The 18,966-nt window shown below is 46.4% G+C and overlaps 1 protein-coding gene across 4 annotated transcripts in view; it reads right to left on the bottom strand.

Moving 5' to 3' along the window:
- Positions 1-1,815: 1,815 nt before the first annotated feature.
- Positions 1,816-18,966, bottom strand: part of EXOC6B (exocyst complex component 6B) — a 618,113-nt gene continuing 600,962 nt past the window's right edge. For 2 of the 4 annotated variants that reach the window (XM_021699245.1, XM_044918887.1), the window contains 3 exons: positions 9,373-9,485; positions 8,308-8,319; positions 5,034-5,252 (listed from right to left, as the gene is read on the bottom strand). In XM_021699245.1, coding sequence (XP_021554920.1) covers positions 5,126-5,252; positions 8,308-8,319; positions 9,373-9,485 — 252 coding nt within the window. In that variant the 3' untranslated portion in view covers positions 5,034-5,125. Of the gene's footprint in view, positions 5,253-8,307; positions 8,320-9,372; positions 9,486-18,966 lie in introns of all 4 variants that reach the window. The other 2 variants (XM_021699246.2, XM_044918888.1) reach the window with 1 other exon arrangement.

Raw genomic sequence — 18,966 nt, 5'->3', positions numbered from 1 at the left:
CTCTGGGGGAAAGGAAAGGGTCTGGCACTTTCTCTCCCTCCCCTTACCTCCTACAAGCTAGTCCCCATGGTCATCTACCTGGTGAGCAGATAAGCCTGGCTGTGAGCAAAGGGGCAAGCTGATGACTGCTTCACATCCGTCCCGGTCCCCCACCTCTCACCCTGCTCCGGGCACCCCGCAAGGGCTGCTATTCTCTCTGGATAAGGCCTTGGGTGAGCCCCTGCACCAGTCAGTGCTCAGAAGCTATGGAGAATGTTCTGTGGGGTGAGTCAGGTTCAGTTTGGCTTTGCAGGCTCATGTGTCTGTATTGGGCCCTCTGGTTTGCCTTCTCCCCAACCAGCTGTAAGTCTCTATTCTCAGGAATGCAGGGTCCTCGGGCCCACCTCAGTACCCTAACCTGGCTGGGTAGAGAAAGCTCGGAATGGTGACTCTACTGGTTTTTAGGTATGACCTGGGGATCATGGGGGGGGGGGGGACTCCTGGAAATGGTGGGTGGCCAAGCTGTAGGTAGTGAAAAATCTGCCAGAACCACAGGAGGCAAGGAGAGGAGGTAACTGCTCAGAGCTTCTAGCTTTCCCTCGGGAGATGTGTGCTTCCAAAGAGATTTGGTTATCATTCAGTATTTTAGTCCTGAATCTCTCCTAGACACTGATGAAAGCCATGTACTTTCTACCCAGAAAAACAGGTGAATGCAAGCTGGTGCACACATGTGCATGCGGACACTCCCCCCCCACACACACGTGGTCCAAGGGGACATGGACCCCTGGTTAAGAACTCCTGAATTCTAGTAGAAGTTTTGGCACCAAAGAGAGAGCAGAGAATGTTCTAGGTGGTGGTGACAAGGAGATTCCACCTGAAGGACTGGCTCTACTCTGACCCAGGCAGTATCCAGTTCACATATAGGAGCTGGAGAGAGAGCCCTCGCTACCATCAACGCTGTAAATGAGGACTACTATTCTGTGCCACTGTTGAGGACTGGGAGATTTAGGGAGGGAATTGGTCAAGGTCAGCCGGCTAGTAAGTGGCACAGCAGGGACTGACACCTGAGTGCAGTAGTCAGACTTGTTACTGAAGAAATTCTTTCCATCCTCTTCTCATGGCTTCTGTGCCAGCTGAGGGGTTAAGCGCAGTGGGTGCTGTCACAACATTTCTGGCCTTATTCCCCGTGGTTCCAGGCGTGCCCCCCGGGGCTCGGCACTAAGCCTCCCAGCACGTGCCAGAATCCGGCCAACTTTTCACTCTAACGTGGTCTGCACCTAAGATGCTCCCATAGTTTAACACAATCTGAATTTAATTCCTTCAAGGCCCAGCTAATCAACACCCCGCTTTCTCGATGCTGTCTTCCCTGACCAGACCCACTCCTGTAGCAGGCCATGAGGCCTGTCCCTCTCCCGCACCGAGCTCTAAAATAGGCTCACTTCTCCCCTTCCCCCACTTGGCTTTGTTCTGGACAATGCTACATCTTTCCATTTGGACTAGGAGCCTTTCCGCTGCAGGGCAGGTGTTCAGTACACAGGAGGCTTCAGGCTCCTTAGCCCACTGCTCCACATAAATCAGGCATTGCGGAAGTTGCTCCTCTTGATGGTGATGATACCCGTGTTAACTGTACAGGCAGGAAAACCTAACCCAGCGGTTCGGGATGTTTCCAAGGGCTCCTCGCCTTGGGTGGCAGGTAGGCTTTGTCCCCCCAGCGGGCCTTTGCCTGCTCTAGTCCTCAGTTCGGTCGATGAGGTGCCACGGCTGCAATCCAGGCTGCCTACCGTAGCTGCACTGTGCAAAAGGGGCGAAGAACCAAACAACCATGAGACGACACCGTAGCTTTTGAAACAGGTACATAGGCTCCCTTGTTTAATAGCAGTTGAGAGAGGAAAACGTACAGGAGGAATAAACATGCTCTTTCCACACAGGAGGTTCCCACTAACCACGAGGCCCATCTGCATCAGTAGCTTTATGAGTGAGTCTTAAAGAAAAAAGTTCCCTTTAGAGTTAAAAATGGACTCTCCTAAATTTCCTCCATAAATGTGCAACTATTTGTGCAAAATAAAAAGGCCATTTCCAACACATTAGTGAAAAGTAATTGCGAACGCAGGCAAAGAAAAAAAAAGAGGCAGTTGAAGCAGCCAGGAACAGAGTCCTGAGAGAAGGGAGGTGAAGGGAGGGGGAGCTCTGTAGCAGGCCCCAGGGAGTGTGGAGAGGCTTTATGAGGAAGGTCATGGCCATTGGCGATCTTGGAGAGAGAGAGGGCCCTGGGTCTGGGGCTTGCTGAGCAAGCACTTGTCAAGTGTGCAATGAAGCTAGGCTGGCTTTGAGGCCCGAGAGACTGTTGGGCGTGGTATGCAGTGGAAACACTGGGGAGCACTCCTTGGAAGCTGGACACTCCTTTTGTCAACAGGGACTCTGCTGGTTCCAATTTCCAGGTCCTGTTCTTCCCCACCCCTAACAGCTTCATTCACAGTCCAAAGAGATTTCCTGTGAATGTTAAAACTATACAAGCTGTCTACCCTACTGCTGAAACCTACTAGGGGCCCAAACCAGAAGGGCCCTTCAGAAACATGGACCTGGTTTCCCCAAGAACTTGGCTAAGCGTCACACTAACTCCAAGGCTTGCAGCCTTCTAGCCACTGCTGTTCTTGCTCTCCTGCTGAGGCCTGCCGGGGCACTTCCACATCTCTGGGCATCTGAGGCCAGGTCTTAGGAGTCTGAGGGGCATGGGCGCATGTGCACAAGTCCTCTCAAGGGCTGCACCAGCTAGAGGCATAGAGACAAGACTCAAAAATCCGACTTTGCGCAATTCAAACAACTTGGACATTGCCGTCCCGTGTTTTGACCTTCCCTTGCCCAACAAGAGTGTGTCTCTAGAGACAACTCAGTAGCAGCATATTGGTTTCATCAGAGAAGACAGATGGCAGACCGAGAGGGAAGAGATCCACCAAAGGGTCCTCCCCTATGAGGCTTGAGCTTGGGTAAGTGTGTTCTTTAGAGGGACTTTTGTGTACGAGGTGCACAGGAATCCCCCGTTCCTCCACCCTGTTCACTTCTCCTCTATGGCAGTCTTTCCAGGGTATGGGCCTGAGACCAGACCAGCAATGATGACTCGGAAAAGACAAAAACTGTGCCATGCTTAAGGTTCTCTCCATCCCATGTCCCCGTCTCAGCTCTCCAAGCTGAAAGGATCTTGCTCCAAACGGAGGACTGTTGAAGGAGTGTGTGTTGGGCCCTTCTTAAGCAACAGGACTTCAGGTTAATGTAATCATTTCTTGCTCTCTTTCAATTGAACCCAGGGCTCGGGCGATGGCATCTGGGGTGTCATTCCCATGGCTTCCTGCCTTCCCTTGCCTTTTGCAATTCTGGGTGGCAGCATTCATCCCCGACCCTCATCCTGAGACCCTGGGCCAAGCACCTAGGCCTCAAGGTAAGCCTTAGAAAGCTTCTCCAGAGCTTCCACACAGCCTGCCCTCTCCAGCTTGGGGGAAGGCTCATGTCTGTGTGTGTAATCTCTTCCCCTTGGTTTGCAAGTTGGGATGGGATTCGGGGGGATCGGGGTGGGGAATGAAAAAGGAAGCACTGCCCTTCCCAGAAGCAACTCAGTAGCTGACGAAGGTAGTGAAGAATTCTGTTTGATGAGTCTCTCCTCCCATTAATCCAAGCTGGAAATGCCTGTGTGGCTCATTTGTCATTGTTTGGTGATGCACAATTAGACGCTTGCCGGTAGCCACAGGAGCACCTTCCTGAGGAGTCTTAAAGTGCAGGCTCCTCTGACTGACCTCATGGCAAAGCCCTTGCACCAAGCATCAGGAGCCCATGTGCGATAGCGGACACAGCTGCCAAGCCAGCTAGTGCAGGCTCCCTGGGATTATAGACAACCTTTCTCAGATGAGGCCAAAGGAGAGCTATGGGGATCTGAGAAGAGGATGGAAGGCTTGGGCTTGAGTAAGAAGAGCTTCACATCTAGGACATGACTCAGGAAGGGACCGCTGGGCCAGAGGCAACAAAGCACTAGCCACAGTTGGCCCTGTCCACCTCATGGTGGCAGTGGCTCCCTCCCAACAGGCAACCTGTCCAGCTGCGGCTACCCCCATCGTGCAGAGCTGGTAATGTTTCTTTTAAAGATGGTGGCCAGAGAGCTGGTTTTCAAACACAAGGAGCACTCCCCAGTAACCTTCAGGTTTTACCTAAGGGTAAAGAAAGGGCCATTTTCAGGCTTCTGGAATCTGACTTATCCCAATGACACTACTGAAGGAGGCCAAGTCCGAGACTCTCTGTGAAGATCTACGGAAATAACTGTTGATCTACGCTCTGAACCAAGTGCCCTGACCCTGAAAGAAGACGATGAGATGAACAGGGAAGGGACCGAGGCTCCAATTCCATTCACACTGGCTTTCAAGAGCTAATAAAACTCCTCCCGGCGTGGAGCAACCTGCAGTTAGTCATGGGGTTCAATTATCACCACTATATTCAGCTCTATCTTGCCCCAGAAAAATCAGCAATAAAAGCACTGGGTCAGACCTGGGCTAAAGAAACTGCCACCCTTGGAGGACTGGAGTGAAGCTGTCATCTGGCCACACACCATGCTTGCTCCCCAGCCAATGAACATTGGTGGACTGAGGAGATCCGAACCTCCAGAGCTGTGTGCTGGTCTCTCATACACTAAACAGTAACGTTTTCCAGGTCCTCTCCATGCATCAGGAAGAACCAACCTCACCTGTGTGGTGAATGGGGCGCCCGGGAGTGAACAGGATATTCTTTATTATCTTTTCGCCTACTCACCTTACCTCCCAGTGCCAAGGACCCATTTTGTTTGTGTCATTCCTGAGCCCCAGACCTAGGCTCTAGAGCCGCAGTGAAAGGTGGGGCATCATCCTGGGACTGGTGAGACTCCCATCTCTAGGCTAACACAGAGTACAGTATGACTTCCCCTGAGTCCCAGCCTAGCAACACCTCACGTACTTGCTTCTTCTTGTGCCTCTTTTACTATAGGGAAAGGTTATGTGAATACTGTACACAGGTTATTAAAAAAATACATTTGCTCTCTTTGAAGAAGAATGCACGAATGCAGGGCCAGCCGGGGCTGGGTCCCAGCCTCTGGGGCTGTGGTGAGCAGCCGCTGCGGGCCTGAGGCCAGCCTTCACGAGTGGTGGCTGGTGATGAGTCCCCGGAGCTGCTTGGCCACAGTGTCGATCAATTTCTGCTTGTCTCGCTCATTTTTCCGAAACTGTGCAAACATGTTGTTCTTGCGGCTAGTGTCCTTCATCCTAAACAGAGAAGGAAAGAAGAAGAGCAAAGTGTTTGAGGAGACAATGGTGGAAGGAGAACGGGTGGGAGGTAGGATGGCGCCATGCATCTTCACCTCTACCCAGTGTTGAGAGAGTCCAGAATATTTCCATCGTCAGGCCCATACCTACCTACTATTCAGGAAGCTGTCCTGCTGGCACCCACAGCCCTCCCAACCTCAGTCACCTTTGGAAAATAGTCAAAAGCCAGCTATGGAGGGACCAATCCCCTGATCATCCATACCCACCCTACCTCTTTCCTTCCCTTCTATCTCCAGGTATGCACCTGCTATAGGTATCTGGGGCATGTTAAAGCCCTGATGGTCAAGGGCTCTTACAGAATATCTAGATCTAGGATCCACTTATCATATCCTGAGCTTATGAAATCCTGCTGGGACCTTAGAGCTGGTGTTTGAAAGATAAAGCAGGAAAAAACTCTCGACTAGCAATTCTAAGAGGAGATGAATAACGTATAGTTCTAAACTTCACTGGCCAATTCCTCTGTTCCATCCCTAACAAAACGAAGGGCCTGACTGATTTCTTTTGTCTCAGAGTAAGGACCCAGAGGCAGTGAGGTGGCTGAGTGCATGGTGCAGAGGGAGAGCAGATGGACCATCCTTTCACTCGATGAGCCAGAACTTCAGGCAAGAGAAGCCCCTGAGAACTCGAGGGCTGTCCATATCCTCAGATCTTTGACCTTCACAGAGCTTTCTATTACCAGGTCTTGCTAAAGCTCCAGAGATGGCATATTCCTAGAGCGCAAACCATGGGAAATTCTGGCCAATGGTCGTGGCCAGATGGAAAGACCTAACCAGGAAGCATGGATAAAGTCAAGACCAGGCTGTGGTTTCACAGAAACGCCCAAGTCTGAGTAAGCCATTGTGATAGAATGTGGGAATGTGCTAACCCCTGCAGAGAGTCCACAACCTCTGACAGCTGACATCTGACTGTGACCTCTGGTCTCAGTCTCTGCACAATGGACCTCCAACCCACAGCTAGTTCCAGTGTTAGAGCATTAAGAACACTGCCCAGACCAATTTCTCCTTGGGGTAGGCATAGGTGGTCTTCACCACCATCCCCCAGGAGCTGGGCTGGCTCTCTGGCTCCACAGCTCCCTGGGCTGCATGGAGACAGGTCAGAAGAAGGAGGGGAAGGAACCTGGTAACCCTGGTAATCTACCCCCAGGTATACCCCCCAGGGGCCTTCGGCCAATCCTGGCCCATTTTTTTCCTGTGGGGTGGCCCTTGTGCAGAGGGGCAGATGTGAGGCCAATGGGTTAAAAGGCTAGAGATGCCACAAGGGCATTTATATTCACAAGGCCAGGAGATGCTGATGAGCACCAAAGCTGTGTGGTGGGGGCCGACACTGATGCCACAAATGAGTTGTGACTTTTTTTCACAGATCTGAGCTTAAGGGCCTTCAGGCTGGAATTACTCAAGCGAATTCAGAACTCTGAGTATAAGGTACAACTACTCGTATGTGCAGGACTGTGCTTGGGAGGTGAGGAAGAAGGAGAGGTGACAGAGGCTGGTTGAAAAGAAAGCACATGGGTCCTCAAGGCTATGATGATTACTGTATTTGGTCCCTTACACATGAATTGCACAATAATGTTTGTGGAACTGGCCTGGCTTTAGATTATTTATCCCAGAGAAGGACTCCTTTTCCTTTGCTGAAAATGCTATGAATCTAAACAAAAACAACACAAAACAAGAAAGACAGACAGAAAGAAGGAAGAAAAAACACTCCCCACACGTAGAAGGTGTTCATTTTAACATCTTATGTGATCATGAATTTCATGACTCCTTGAATCCGCCCAGAGACGGGGAGCCAGAGTTGGCTTTCAGCTCCCATAAGGAAGCTCCCCAATAAGGTAGGAGAAAGGGAGGAAGAAGGTAGTCCCTGAACCTCAGAGGCTAGGAGTTCTTGGCCATTAAGGCCTGGAGTTGGGATTACTCAAAAGATAAACTCAAGTGCCCTGATGGCTGATGGCAGCATGCTGGTTTGTGTCCTGGGATGCTCCCAAACCAAAGGGGGTTCCCTCCCCTTGTCCCCTCTCATTCTGTAAGCCTGGGATCCTGCTATTCTTTGGCTATGGCCACCTCTCAGTGACACTGGTGCCTCTTCTCTTTCCTGAATGTTCTCAGCAGGTCTTTGGGTCTTCTCATGTCTCACTCTGCCAAGAAGCACCAGGTTGAAAAGGAGAGATTGTCAAGCTCTGGTGGTAGATCTGGCTGGGGCGAAAGCAGGAAAGGGTCAGCTAAAGGGACTGATTCCTATGAGGCTGGGAAGTAGGGATTTTAGTGATCTGGGTGGCCTTTGCCCCTACTGTGTTTGGGAGGAAGCTTTTAAACCCTGCTGATTGCTGGGGATAAGCACATGGCTTTGTTACTGTTAGGCCTCCAGAATGCTACAGAGAGGCTTATTATTTTAGCCTATTGTTGATACACAGAAAGTGGATGAGGCAATATCTCTTAGATCTAGAGATTCTTAGGAATAGACAAGTAAAGGAATGTTGAGAGAAGGAACCGGAAGGGAATCCCACAGCCCATTTGGACACATAGTGAATACGACATCTAAACACCAACTGAAAGGCCCAACCCTCATTTCAGCTGGGATTAGGCCTTGTCTCTAATAAAAAGTTTCCCCCCGGGAGACATAGATTCCAGATCTTAACGCCATGGGCTTCACCACCAGGAGGTGGGGGAGACTGCTGAGGAGCTCCCTTCTGTCAGGGCTGAGTGTCAAGCTTTGCACTAGCAAGAGTATAGAGTGTTCCAGGAAGCTGAGCACCAGTAGGGAAAAAATTCCCTGCCACCACCTCCAGCCCCATAGGAATTGGTATGCCAAGGGTCACTCGAAGGACCAAGGAGAGAGAAGACAGCCAGCCAGTTGGCACCAGGCTAGTTTAGTAGATTAGTATGTCAGGGTGGAGACAACTCACAGGGTAAGGATTTAGTGTAGTCATTAGTGTCAGTGAGGAAACCAGAAGGACTTGCCTCAAAGTGATGGAAAAGGCCCAGCTGAATAATATACTTACTCTCTAGAGATCCTAAGGAGGAAGGTCATTGGGAGAGAGAATCAATGGGAAACAAAATGGAAATATCAGTCTGGCTTGGTCTGGAGAAAGTCACACCCTGGGCTCTTAGTTTCTTGGCTCCAAACACATTCCTCTGCATCCTGCTCTTGCCTACTTCCCATCTCCTCCTCTTTCCCCCTTTTAATTGCATAGTAGGGAGCCTTTCCTACTGCTTAAGGTTCCACTCTGACCTCCTAGACGCTGATCCGTGGTATCCAAGTTCACATATGGCCATATATGTCCTTGCTGTACTGTTTAGATGCAGGGTACTCTTCCAAGAAGCTGGCAGTTAACTAGTGTGATGACAAGAAAAAGCTTCCCTTCTACATGGATCTTGGTCTCTGGCCTGCCAGCTCTCAACTAGGTTAGGAAAAGCCGGAGCTAGGCTGCACACCAGATCCCAGCATCTGGGTGATATACTGGTTAGCCGGGAGACGTTCCGGAGCTGGCTAACCCAATCTCCGTGGTGGCACCTCTGCTGGCCAGTGACTGCCCAAAGCAAGAATGAGACACCTTGTCCAACACAGCTTTCTTGGGACAGTTGGCACAACAAGGCTCAATCTGGCAGGGAGTGGGAGGGGGTGCTGGTAGAAGGTTTCTGGAATTCCGGAAACTTGTCTGCTAGAAACCACAGAAGCCATCTTCCATGGGGCTCTTCTGCCCATTGTCCCCAGATGATTGGGGCCAGTCTCACTCTATTCACCAGGCGGCCTGAACCCAAACTTAAGGCATCTTCCTTTCTTCTCTTGTCATCTCTAGTTAAAGAGATGTTGCCCCATTCAGCTCCAAGGTAAATGCCAGAGTCCACCTGACCCAAACTGGGCTTAGCTTCTTGGGGCTCAGGAACTAAGACGCTACAAGAAGAACGTCAGCCTGCCCAATCCAGTGGTGGAGACTACTGGTAGCACTTACAGCAACTTCAAGAACAGGGCCTCTCTGCTATCTTTGGAAGGTACTGGCAAAGAGAAAATCGTCCCCGACCCCGATCCCCACCTCCCAACAGAGACCACCGGACTGGGTACTCACTTCTCAAGCAGGGTCAGAGCGGTCACTGGGTTCACTCGCAGGTACTTGCAGTTGGGCTGACCATAGTCAGCAAGGTAGGTTGACCAGTCCCACTGGATGAAGAGATCCAAAAGCTGTAAAATATTCAAACCCCACCCCAGGGATCAATCAGACAAGACAAACCAGGATCTCAGAAAACCCCTGACATCCTTCACTGCCAGCTAACGGTAGATTTGATAAATAAAAAATTAAAATGTAGTAAGAGAAAGAATGGCTAAAGACTGGAATGCAACTACGAAAATAAATGAGTAATCAGTAGAAGGCCGAGTCGTCTCGGCCATAAGCACTGTGATGCTGCTAAGACTATAGGCCAACATTTAGCTCTCAGGGGTGGGCCTGAGACTGAAGCAAAACACAAGACTGTCATAATAACCGGTCACTTATTAATTTAATAAATACTTATCAAATGCCTTCCATGTGCCAAGCACCATTCCAGGAGCTCAGAAGTCAACAATGAACAAATGAAGGTGGCTACAGTCCAGTGGCACATATGTACTGTATAACCTTTGAGGTTAAAAGGTGAGGGCTCAAGAACCAGTTTCATGACTTGCTGCATTGACTTTGTCCAAGTTACTCAGTTGATACCCTGAGATATACTGAGAAAAAAAAAAAATATATATATATATACACACATATATATATATTGGTCTCTGGCCCTGGTTACTGGCATAGAGCTCCTAAAACCCTTGTAATTTCCTAAGTGATAAGAATACTAGGAGCATCTCTTGTCCTAATATCAGCCTTTGACCTCTGTTCTTGACACAGACCTCCTCAAACCCGTGTGATTTCCCAGGTGGCAGGAGTGTCTTTTGTTCTAACGAGGCGACCCTGGGTGGGCTCCCGGATAAGGCTGGTCACTGACTGGAAAGATCAAGCCATGATTAGAAACTTGGAATTTTCAGCCCCACCACCTATTCTCTTGAGAAGGCAGAAAAGCTGAAAATAGGCCTCATGATCCATCATGCCCAGGTGGTGAAGTTTCCATAAAATCCCTAAAGTATGGGGTTTGGAGAGCTTCTGGGTTGGTGAACACGTGGAGATTTGGAGAGTGGCATGCTTAGAGCACGGAAGCTCCTTCACACCCTTTCCCCTAGACCTTGCCTCATACATCTCTTCCACCTGGAGGCTCCTGAGTTATGGCCTTTTCCAATAAACCTGTGATCTAGTAAGCAAGATATTTCCTGAGTTCTGGGAGCTGTTCCAGCAATTTAGCAAACCTGAGGAGGAGGTCAAGGCAATCTCCCATCTACAGCAGTTGGTCAGAAGCCCAGATTGACAACCAGGTGGCTTGTGTCTCAATTGGGGGGAGGGTCTTATAGAACTGAGCCTTTAACCTGTGGGGTCTGACGCTGTCTGCGGGTAAACAGTGTCAGAATTGAGTCAAACTGTAGGACATCCAGCTGGTGTCGCAGGGAACTGCTTGACTAGGGGAACAACGTCCACGCATTTGGTGACCAGAAGTGTCAGAAATGAAATGTTTCATGAGGGTAGTAAAGGAGACTCGGAGGAGAAACACAGTAGGGAAGAACTGAGTTTTTCCCTACGTAGAACACAAAGAACTGAGTTTTTCCTTTACAGATAGACATATACACATGCCTATAGTATGTAAACAGGACACAGAGACAACACAGAAACATGGAACTATGGCATGAATGGATCACGTAGAATTACGTGAGGCAATCTGTGTGGCACCTATGTGGACACTGGCTCAGTAGATGAAAACTAGGGCCACGGTAGGTCAGGACTGAAAAATGGGCTTAGTCCGTGGTTGAGGGCCCAGAGCCCAGCACTGGGATCAGGAGTGTTCAAGAGGAATGCCACGGAGTTAGGAGTGCCAACAACTAGATGGGTCTAAGAAGATAATGAGAGCACTCTGAGGGTAAACTGAGTTCTGAGTCTGGGGGAGATTCTGATTTAGAGAAACTTAAATAAATTCTGTCAAAGGCTTTGGTTCCCAGCTGGGTTTAGCCTCAGGTTTTCACCCTCACCCTAACAAATATTTAAAAACTGTAACTGAGGGTGCCTGGGTGGCTCAGTTGGTTAAGCGACTGCCTTCAGCTCAGGTCAGGATCCTGGAGTCCCAGGATCGAGTCCCACATCGGGCTCCCCACTCAGTGGGGAGTCTGCTTCTTCCTCTCACCCTCTCCCCTCTCATGCTCTCTCTCAAATAAATAAATAAAATCTTAAAAAAAAATAAAACAAAAAAACTGTAACTGAGTAAAACTAAAAAAGAAATCCAGGCATTTCAAAGGTAGGAGTGATGAAAGGGAAACTGTTGGCTCCCCTCTGTAAGCTTCTAGAGGGGGTAAAGTCCCGTACTCACATTGCTGCACAGGAGGAGGGCCCCCTAAGCAGTCCTTTTAGCAATGAGATACATGTAAAGGCTTTTGGGACTCAAGATATGTCCCTACTTCTCCCTTTCCAAGAGGTAACTGTTGATGAAGGCGTCTCTCTGTGCAGAACAAAGACCAGAGAGGCCTAGAGGCAAATCCAATGCCAGAGCCTGGGCTCTAGGCACAGCTTCCTCCCCTATCTGTCTTCACCGTGCAGCTGGGCAAACAGGCACTGTGGGCCTTGCCCTGCTTGGCCAAGCCTCCTCTTCCAATCATTCTTTTAGAATAGTTGTTATAAACCTCCTCAGGCAGGACAGGAATTGGCTGACGTCCCGAGCCTAAAACTGAGAAAAGCCCCTATCCCCTCAGCCAAGAAAGGGGTGTCAAAGATGAGGGGAGACAGGGAGAGAGATGGGCACACATGTCGGTTGGTCTAGGCTGGCCTGGCCCCAAAGGGCCCTCTCAGGCCTCTTTCGGGTCAGGCCTATTTCAGTTGGCAAGTGAAAGGGCTTCGACCACATCCCTTCACTGCCCCCAGGCCTCACAGAGCTCTGCTTGAGGAGAGAATTGTCCCTGACTTCCCACTCTCACTGTGGTGCCCAAAGACCACACGGGACAGTCCTCTTTACCTGCTCCTAGGAGCGCGACAGACACTCGGTGTCCCTGGCTCTGCAGTCCTCCCACTACTGTGCTTTACAAACACAATTATGCTTTTCCCTCAAATCCCAGGAAAAAACTATGAAAAAAGATAGCATTCTCTTAATTAAAATTTCTTTTCAGAAAAAGGTGAAAAACCCGGGGGAGCCTGTCATTGTCTGCACACTAGGGAGCGAATACAAAAAAAGTGGATGAATAACAAGTTGAAGTGGAAAATTCGGAAAACCCAATTTCCTGAAAGTTATTTTAGGTATTTTCAGGTGTGTACACACACACACACACACACACACACACACACACACACACAGACATTTGATGAAACTACCTTCTCTATTAATCAATTCCTAATTTCTGTGATGGAATGAATGGTATCCGTATTTTCTGATTTATTGCAAAGAATGCCATGTCCTTCTGGCTGCTGACACCTGGGCAAATCACCAATGGGGTGTGGAGAGTAGTTCATGATTTAGCTCCACAGTTTTCTATTTTTATCTTCCCGCCCAAGTCTCTCAAGGCCAGTACTGAGCCTAAAAGCTCTGGGATGACAAACTACTTAATTGATCCACTCTGGGCACGAAACCTACACAACTCTATTAAGCTCAACCAGTCCGAGCCTGTCCATCACACTCTGGGTCTGTGTTGCTTTCCACGGTCCTTTCAGGGGCCACTGCCTAAATCTTATGGCCTCCTCTGAGAGAGATGGGCATAGACTAGAGTCTGGCGGAGTACTTAAACCAAGTTGGCTGCACGGGGCACGGTTCCACTGGATTCCACGGAACAGTGTTAGGAGGCCAGGAGACCCAACAGGCCTCTTGATCGACACAGCACTATGATTCCAGACTGACGTGCACTTGGATGGATCCCAGCCTGGATCTCCACATACAATGGCCTTGTTAGAGCTCAGTGATGTCTCTCTCAGCGATGCAAAACATTCGGTCATCACTAATGATCCCATTCTTTTTAATTGTAAGATTTTTCATTTGGAAATAATTCCAAACTTATCACAAGGTTGCAAGAATAAGCATAGAATAAAGAACATCGTATGCCTTCCTCCCACATCCATCATCAACATTTCACACCATATGCTCCAGCCTTCGAGTGCTCTTTCTCTCTTTACACACATGGGCACACAAGATCTTTCTTTTCTGAGTCCCTTGAGAGTAAACTGCATGTACCATGGCCCTTTATTCCCAAATACTTCAGCATTCCTAAGAATTAGGGATATTCTCTTGCATAACCACAGTAGTTTTCAACTGCAGTAAATTTAATACTGATACAGGCCATATTCTAATTTTAGAAATTGAGCCAATAATGTCCTGTATAGAGACTTTGGTTTTGGTTTTGCTCCATTCTATCATATCGCTTAGGACGAGGTATTACATTTAGTTGTCTGTTGAGTCTTCTTTAATCTGGACTATTTCCACAGCCTTTCTTATATTGACATTTTTGAAGAATAGAGTCCTCTGCCTCCTTTTCCCCACTCAGTTTTGCTTTTTTTCTAGTGCTTTCTCATAATAAGATTTAACACCTGCATTTCTGGCCAGAATTCTCCCTCAATGCTGCTGTATACTCCTCAGGGGATCCCGTCTGGAGGTATACACTGTTCATTTGTCTCTCCTTGGTGGTATTAATTTTGAGCACTCAATCAAGATGTTGTCTGATTTCTCCCTCTCTAGGTATTATGTTTTCCTTTGCAACCAGTACGCAATAGGGGAGACAGTTTAAGACCACGCAAATATACAGCTTCTGATTAAAATTTCCCCTCAGATTTAGCATCCATTGAAGATCCTTGTCGGCTTCAGCTTCGCTATGATGGTTGCAAACAGAAGGCATCTAACTTCTCCCTTCCTTCCACATTCATCACTCGTCGCTCAGCACTTTTCCCCCATTAACTTATGTATTTATTTATGGTATGGGTTCATCGGCTCCCATTTTCTCAATGGCTTATATTCATTACTACACCTAATTATTTTGGTGCTCAAATTGTCCCTGATTGGTCTGGAGCCTGTGTCCTGTGAGAGGCCCCATATAGTTTCTGAGGAGTGCTTACTTTCTGGCCTAATAAGGTGCTGTATGCTTGCCTTGCATCTACTGTGCCCCAGCCACTTCTCTGAGGAGCTCTGGTTTCTTTTAGTGGTAATGTTATAGAGACCAGGAGTTGGGTGCTAGGTGTGGCCATTGCTCCTGGAGCATCTTCATTCTTTGCTACTGGGGGGGCAAACTGTGGGGAGGTAAGTCCTTTCAGCGGACAGAGCTAGGAAATACATGCATATAAATACACATATACGTGGGCGCCTGGGTGGCTCAGTTGGTTAAGCGACTGCCTTCGGCTCAGGTCATGATCCTGGAGTCCCGGGATCGAGTCCCACATCGGGCTCCCTGCTCGGCAGGGAGCCTGCTTCTCCCTCTGACCCTCCTCCCTCTCATGCTCTCTGTCTCTCATTCTCTCTGTCTCAAATAAATAAATAAAATCTTTAAAAAAAAATACACATATACGTATGTGTGTGCACACACATATATATATGCATACATGGGTGTAAGCACGTACACATACATATTTTAGAAATGATGAGTTTACACCAACACCTCCAATTCTAATCATTCTTAGAGTTCTTTCTTGCCTTCCTCTATTCTGTATTTGTACATGCTTTCCTCCACAGTGAGAATACTGGCTCTCAAGAACATCATCTCAGTTACTAATTTGCTCAAACCTATAATATATCTAAAATAGGTTCAGAACTATTTGTATATACCATTACCAAAAAAAAAAAAGCTTATTAAAAAAAAAGAGCTCAAGATTTGCTTGCAATTTTCCCTCCCAACTTAAGACTGAGTGTACAATCCAATACTGTGTTTCTAAGTCACTTGGGTTAGTTCTTCTTAATTTTCCCTTCAATGTAGTTATGGTATTCATCTAAATGCAACTGGGTTCATTTGCGCCCACTTGCTTTTAGTCTCAGGCTCCTCCCTCTCTTCCTTGTTAATTTAATTTTTTAAATATGTAGGACATTAACATGCTTCTAAAAGTCAACTCAGAGAAGTGTTGTTCCCTCCCTTGTGGTATCTCTTTTACCCCAATTCCTTCCATGCCTCACTGGTAACCAACTCCACTGGTTTTGGATTTGTCTTCCTTATGCTTCTATTTGGGAAGATAGGCAGGGGCACCTATGCTTTCTTATTTCTCTTTCTTTCTTTCACAGAAAGTAGCCCATTGTATATGCACTTTAAGAACTCTTACTTCTTGATGTTTATAAGTAGGTGGTAGATGGAGAAGAAGAAAGGAGGGTCAGAGGTGGAAGACCGAACTAAAGAGCACTTCCAGGATCTTTATAATTTGAACATCACCTTGCAATTTTTACCATATCCTCATGCTCTGTGTTCTTATTTACTTAACACTTTTTCTTTGTATCGATTCATGTTTTGATCGTAAGAAACATGTAAAAGAACACTTGACATCACTATCACAAATAGGGAACCCATTCCTACTTGCCATAAATGGAAGATGTCCCAAATACTAGCGCCACCATGAGGCGCTGTCCCCGCCATAAAGACTAAAAGGGAATAGCTTAGGACATGGTTTAGCGTTTCATGGTGCCTCTGGGTGCTATCTAAACCTGCATTTTGAATACCAGAATGCCTTCTGGACCTCCAGTATTCCATCTACCCTGTTTTGGGTTTTTGGGTTTAGGTTGAGACTTCAGCCAAGAGTTCAGTGATGCCTGTGTGCCTGGAACAGAATTAAGTGATCTGTGTGTACCAAGGAGCACTTACAACAGAAGTTTTAGCCAAGTGTCAGTCTCATTATGAGAGAAGATCCATGTATGCACGACTTCTGTGTCCTGGGCTGGTCAAGAGGGTCCAGAGCCAAGGGTCTGCTTTGGCTGGTAAGGCCTAGCAAGCCTGGCTGGGCTGGGAAACTTGCTAACACAACCAAAGGGCAGTTCATTTTGCTCACAACCAGGTATCCTCATTAGCGTGTTTCCCTGTAGTTGGCTTTGGTGAGTTCTTACTTCTGCATCAGAACATTGTTAGAATTCCTGATTCTGCATGGGATGACTTCTGATAGGATTTACAGAACCACACTTTGGGCCTGCACTGTGCTCATTCTATTTATATTTAAGAGTTTTTTTTCCCTTTTTTAAAAAAAAATTCTTTTTAAGTAATTTCTATACCCAACATGGGGCTCGAATTTATAATCCCAAGATCAACAGTTGCATGCTCTACCGACTGAGCCAGCCAGGTGCCCCTATATTTCTTAAGAGTTGTATAAAAATTATAACCTACTAACATTTAAAAAGTTTAAATGAAGTAACCTCTTTTAATATATACTCATAGGATTTGAAACAGTAATAATAAAACACATTTGTTTGTCTCAGATGTTCTTAATGAACATGCAAACCCACTGAATTCAGCCAATGTTTTTAAAGCATCCACCATGTGCAAAGAACAGGACTGGGCCTTTCAAGTGCCATTAAAATAAATGGTTTACCCTCATATAGGAGAATAAAAGAAATCAAGAATAACTGTAATCCAAGCCAAATCAGTGAAATGCTATTAAATGACATACTGACTATTCCTCCCTTTTGAACTATCAACTGAACATTTTGCAAAATTTTTACTTATCACAAATTGTGCTGCAAACCACAACACACACACACACACACACACACACACACTCTCTCTCTCTCTCTCTCTATCTACATGTGCTTTAAGTTTAATGCCTTAGAGGTGGTGGGAACATCTCAGTGATATTAAATACCAGTTAGATTTCTATCACTGCCATAGAGTTCAATATGGAAATCTGCCTGCATTTTATTAATATCAGTGGAGATTTTTAAAAATTTTTTATTTTGAAATAATTTTAGGCTTATGTAAAAGTTGCAAAAATAGTTTAGACAGTACCTCTGTACCATTCACCCAGCCTCTCCAATGTTCACATACTACATTGCCACAGTATAATGATCAGAACCAAGAAATTAACATTGGCACAATACTATTATCTAAATATCTAAACTATGATTTTATTCTGCTTTCACTAGATTTTCCACTAATGTCCTTTTTCTGATCCACTCCAGGAGCCTGGATTGAATTTACTCATCATGTCTCCTTCGTCTCTTCCAATCTGTCACAGTTCCCCATTCTAATCTTTCAAGATAGATACTTATGAACAGTATATCTTTGGTCTTTTATTTTATAGACTGTCCCTCAATTTGGGTCTGCCCAATATTTTCTCTGGTTAGACTGAAGCAGTAGCTCTTAGCCAAGGGAGAGCTTACTTCCAAAGGGACATCTGGCCATGCTTGGAGACATTTTTGGTTGTAACGAGTCTGGGGGTAGTGGTGGTGGTGATGCTGCTTCTAGTGGGCAGAAGCCAGGGATGTTGTTAAACGTCCTACATTGCTCAGGACAGCCCTCATGACAAAGAATTACACAATCCAAAATGTCATTAGTTTTGAGGTTATGCATTTTTTTGGCAAAAATACTACAGAAGTGATATTGTACCCTTTTTAGTGCATCAATATCAGGTGTACATGATGGTCACATCTCATTATTGGTGATATCGATCTTGCTTGATCACTTAGTTAAGGTGGTGGCTGATGACTTCCTCCACTGGAAAGTTACTATTTTTACCTTTGTAACTAATACACTTCTGGAGGGAGTTATACTTTGAGGCTATGCAAATATCCTGTTTTCCCTCTAACTTTTGTCCGCCAACTTTAATATCCATTGGCAGATCCTGTCTGCAACACTATTTATGGTGTGGCTGACCATTTTTCTCATTCCTTCTGTAGTTAGTAATTGGAATTCTTCTGTGAGGAAAAGTACTGTCCCTTCTCCTCCATGTATTTATTTGTCCAATTATTTATATCAGTATTACCTCATGAATATTTATTTTATTTCCTGGGTTTTAATCTAATACGATCATTATTTATATTTTGTTTTTCAAATTATTCCAGTTTCGGTCATTAGGAATTCCTTCAGATTCACTTTCCAGTGTATTTTCGACCAGTCCTACCCTTTTCTGAAGACTTGCTTACTTTCTGGCACTAAGATGTTGCAAGCTCATCTTGTACCTTCCCTGCCCCTGCTCTGCAGTCAGTTATTTTTCTAAGAAGCTCTGGTTCCTTTTACTGGAGAATGGTTTTTAGAAGCCAAGTTCTGGGCAATTAGCATGCTCATTTCTACCGGGGTGTTACTGCTTCTAGGGCATCTCAGTGGACAGAGCTAAGAGATATATGTATGTTTACTAACTTGCATGTAACAAACACATCTATATTTATTTCTGTATCTATTTATGTATCTATATTAAAATCATGAGTTCCTATCTGATATCTCTGATTGCAGTCCCAACACCACGGGGTTCATGCTAGCCTTTCCCTCTTTATTACTTCTTTCTCTGACAGAGAGAAACCTGGCTCTCATTATCTATAATATATTTTACTTATTTGTTCAATGCTAGTATAAAGTATTTTGGAATTGCTGATCCATGCTCCTGTGAGAAACAAATTTACTAACTAGAGTGTAGTATCTATTTTTTTCTTTTTGTCTTTAGGCTTATAATTTC

The sequence above is a fragment of the Neomonachus schauinslandi genome, chromosome 10 (genome assembly GCF_002201575.2).
Source record: "Neomonachus schauinslandi chromosome 10, ASM220157v2, whole genome shotgun sequence".
Classification (NCBI taxonomy): Eukaryota; Metazoa; Chordata; class Mammalia; order Carnivora; family Phocidae; genus Neomonachus; species Neomonachus schauinslandi.
This window is presented reverse-complemented; position numbering and strand designations above follow the sequence as displayed.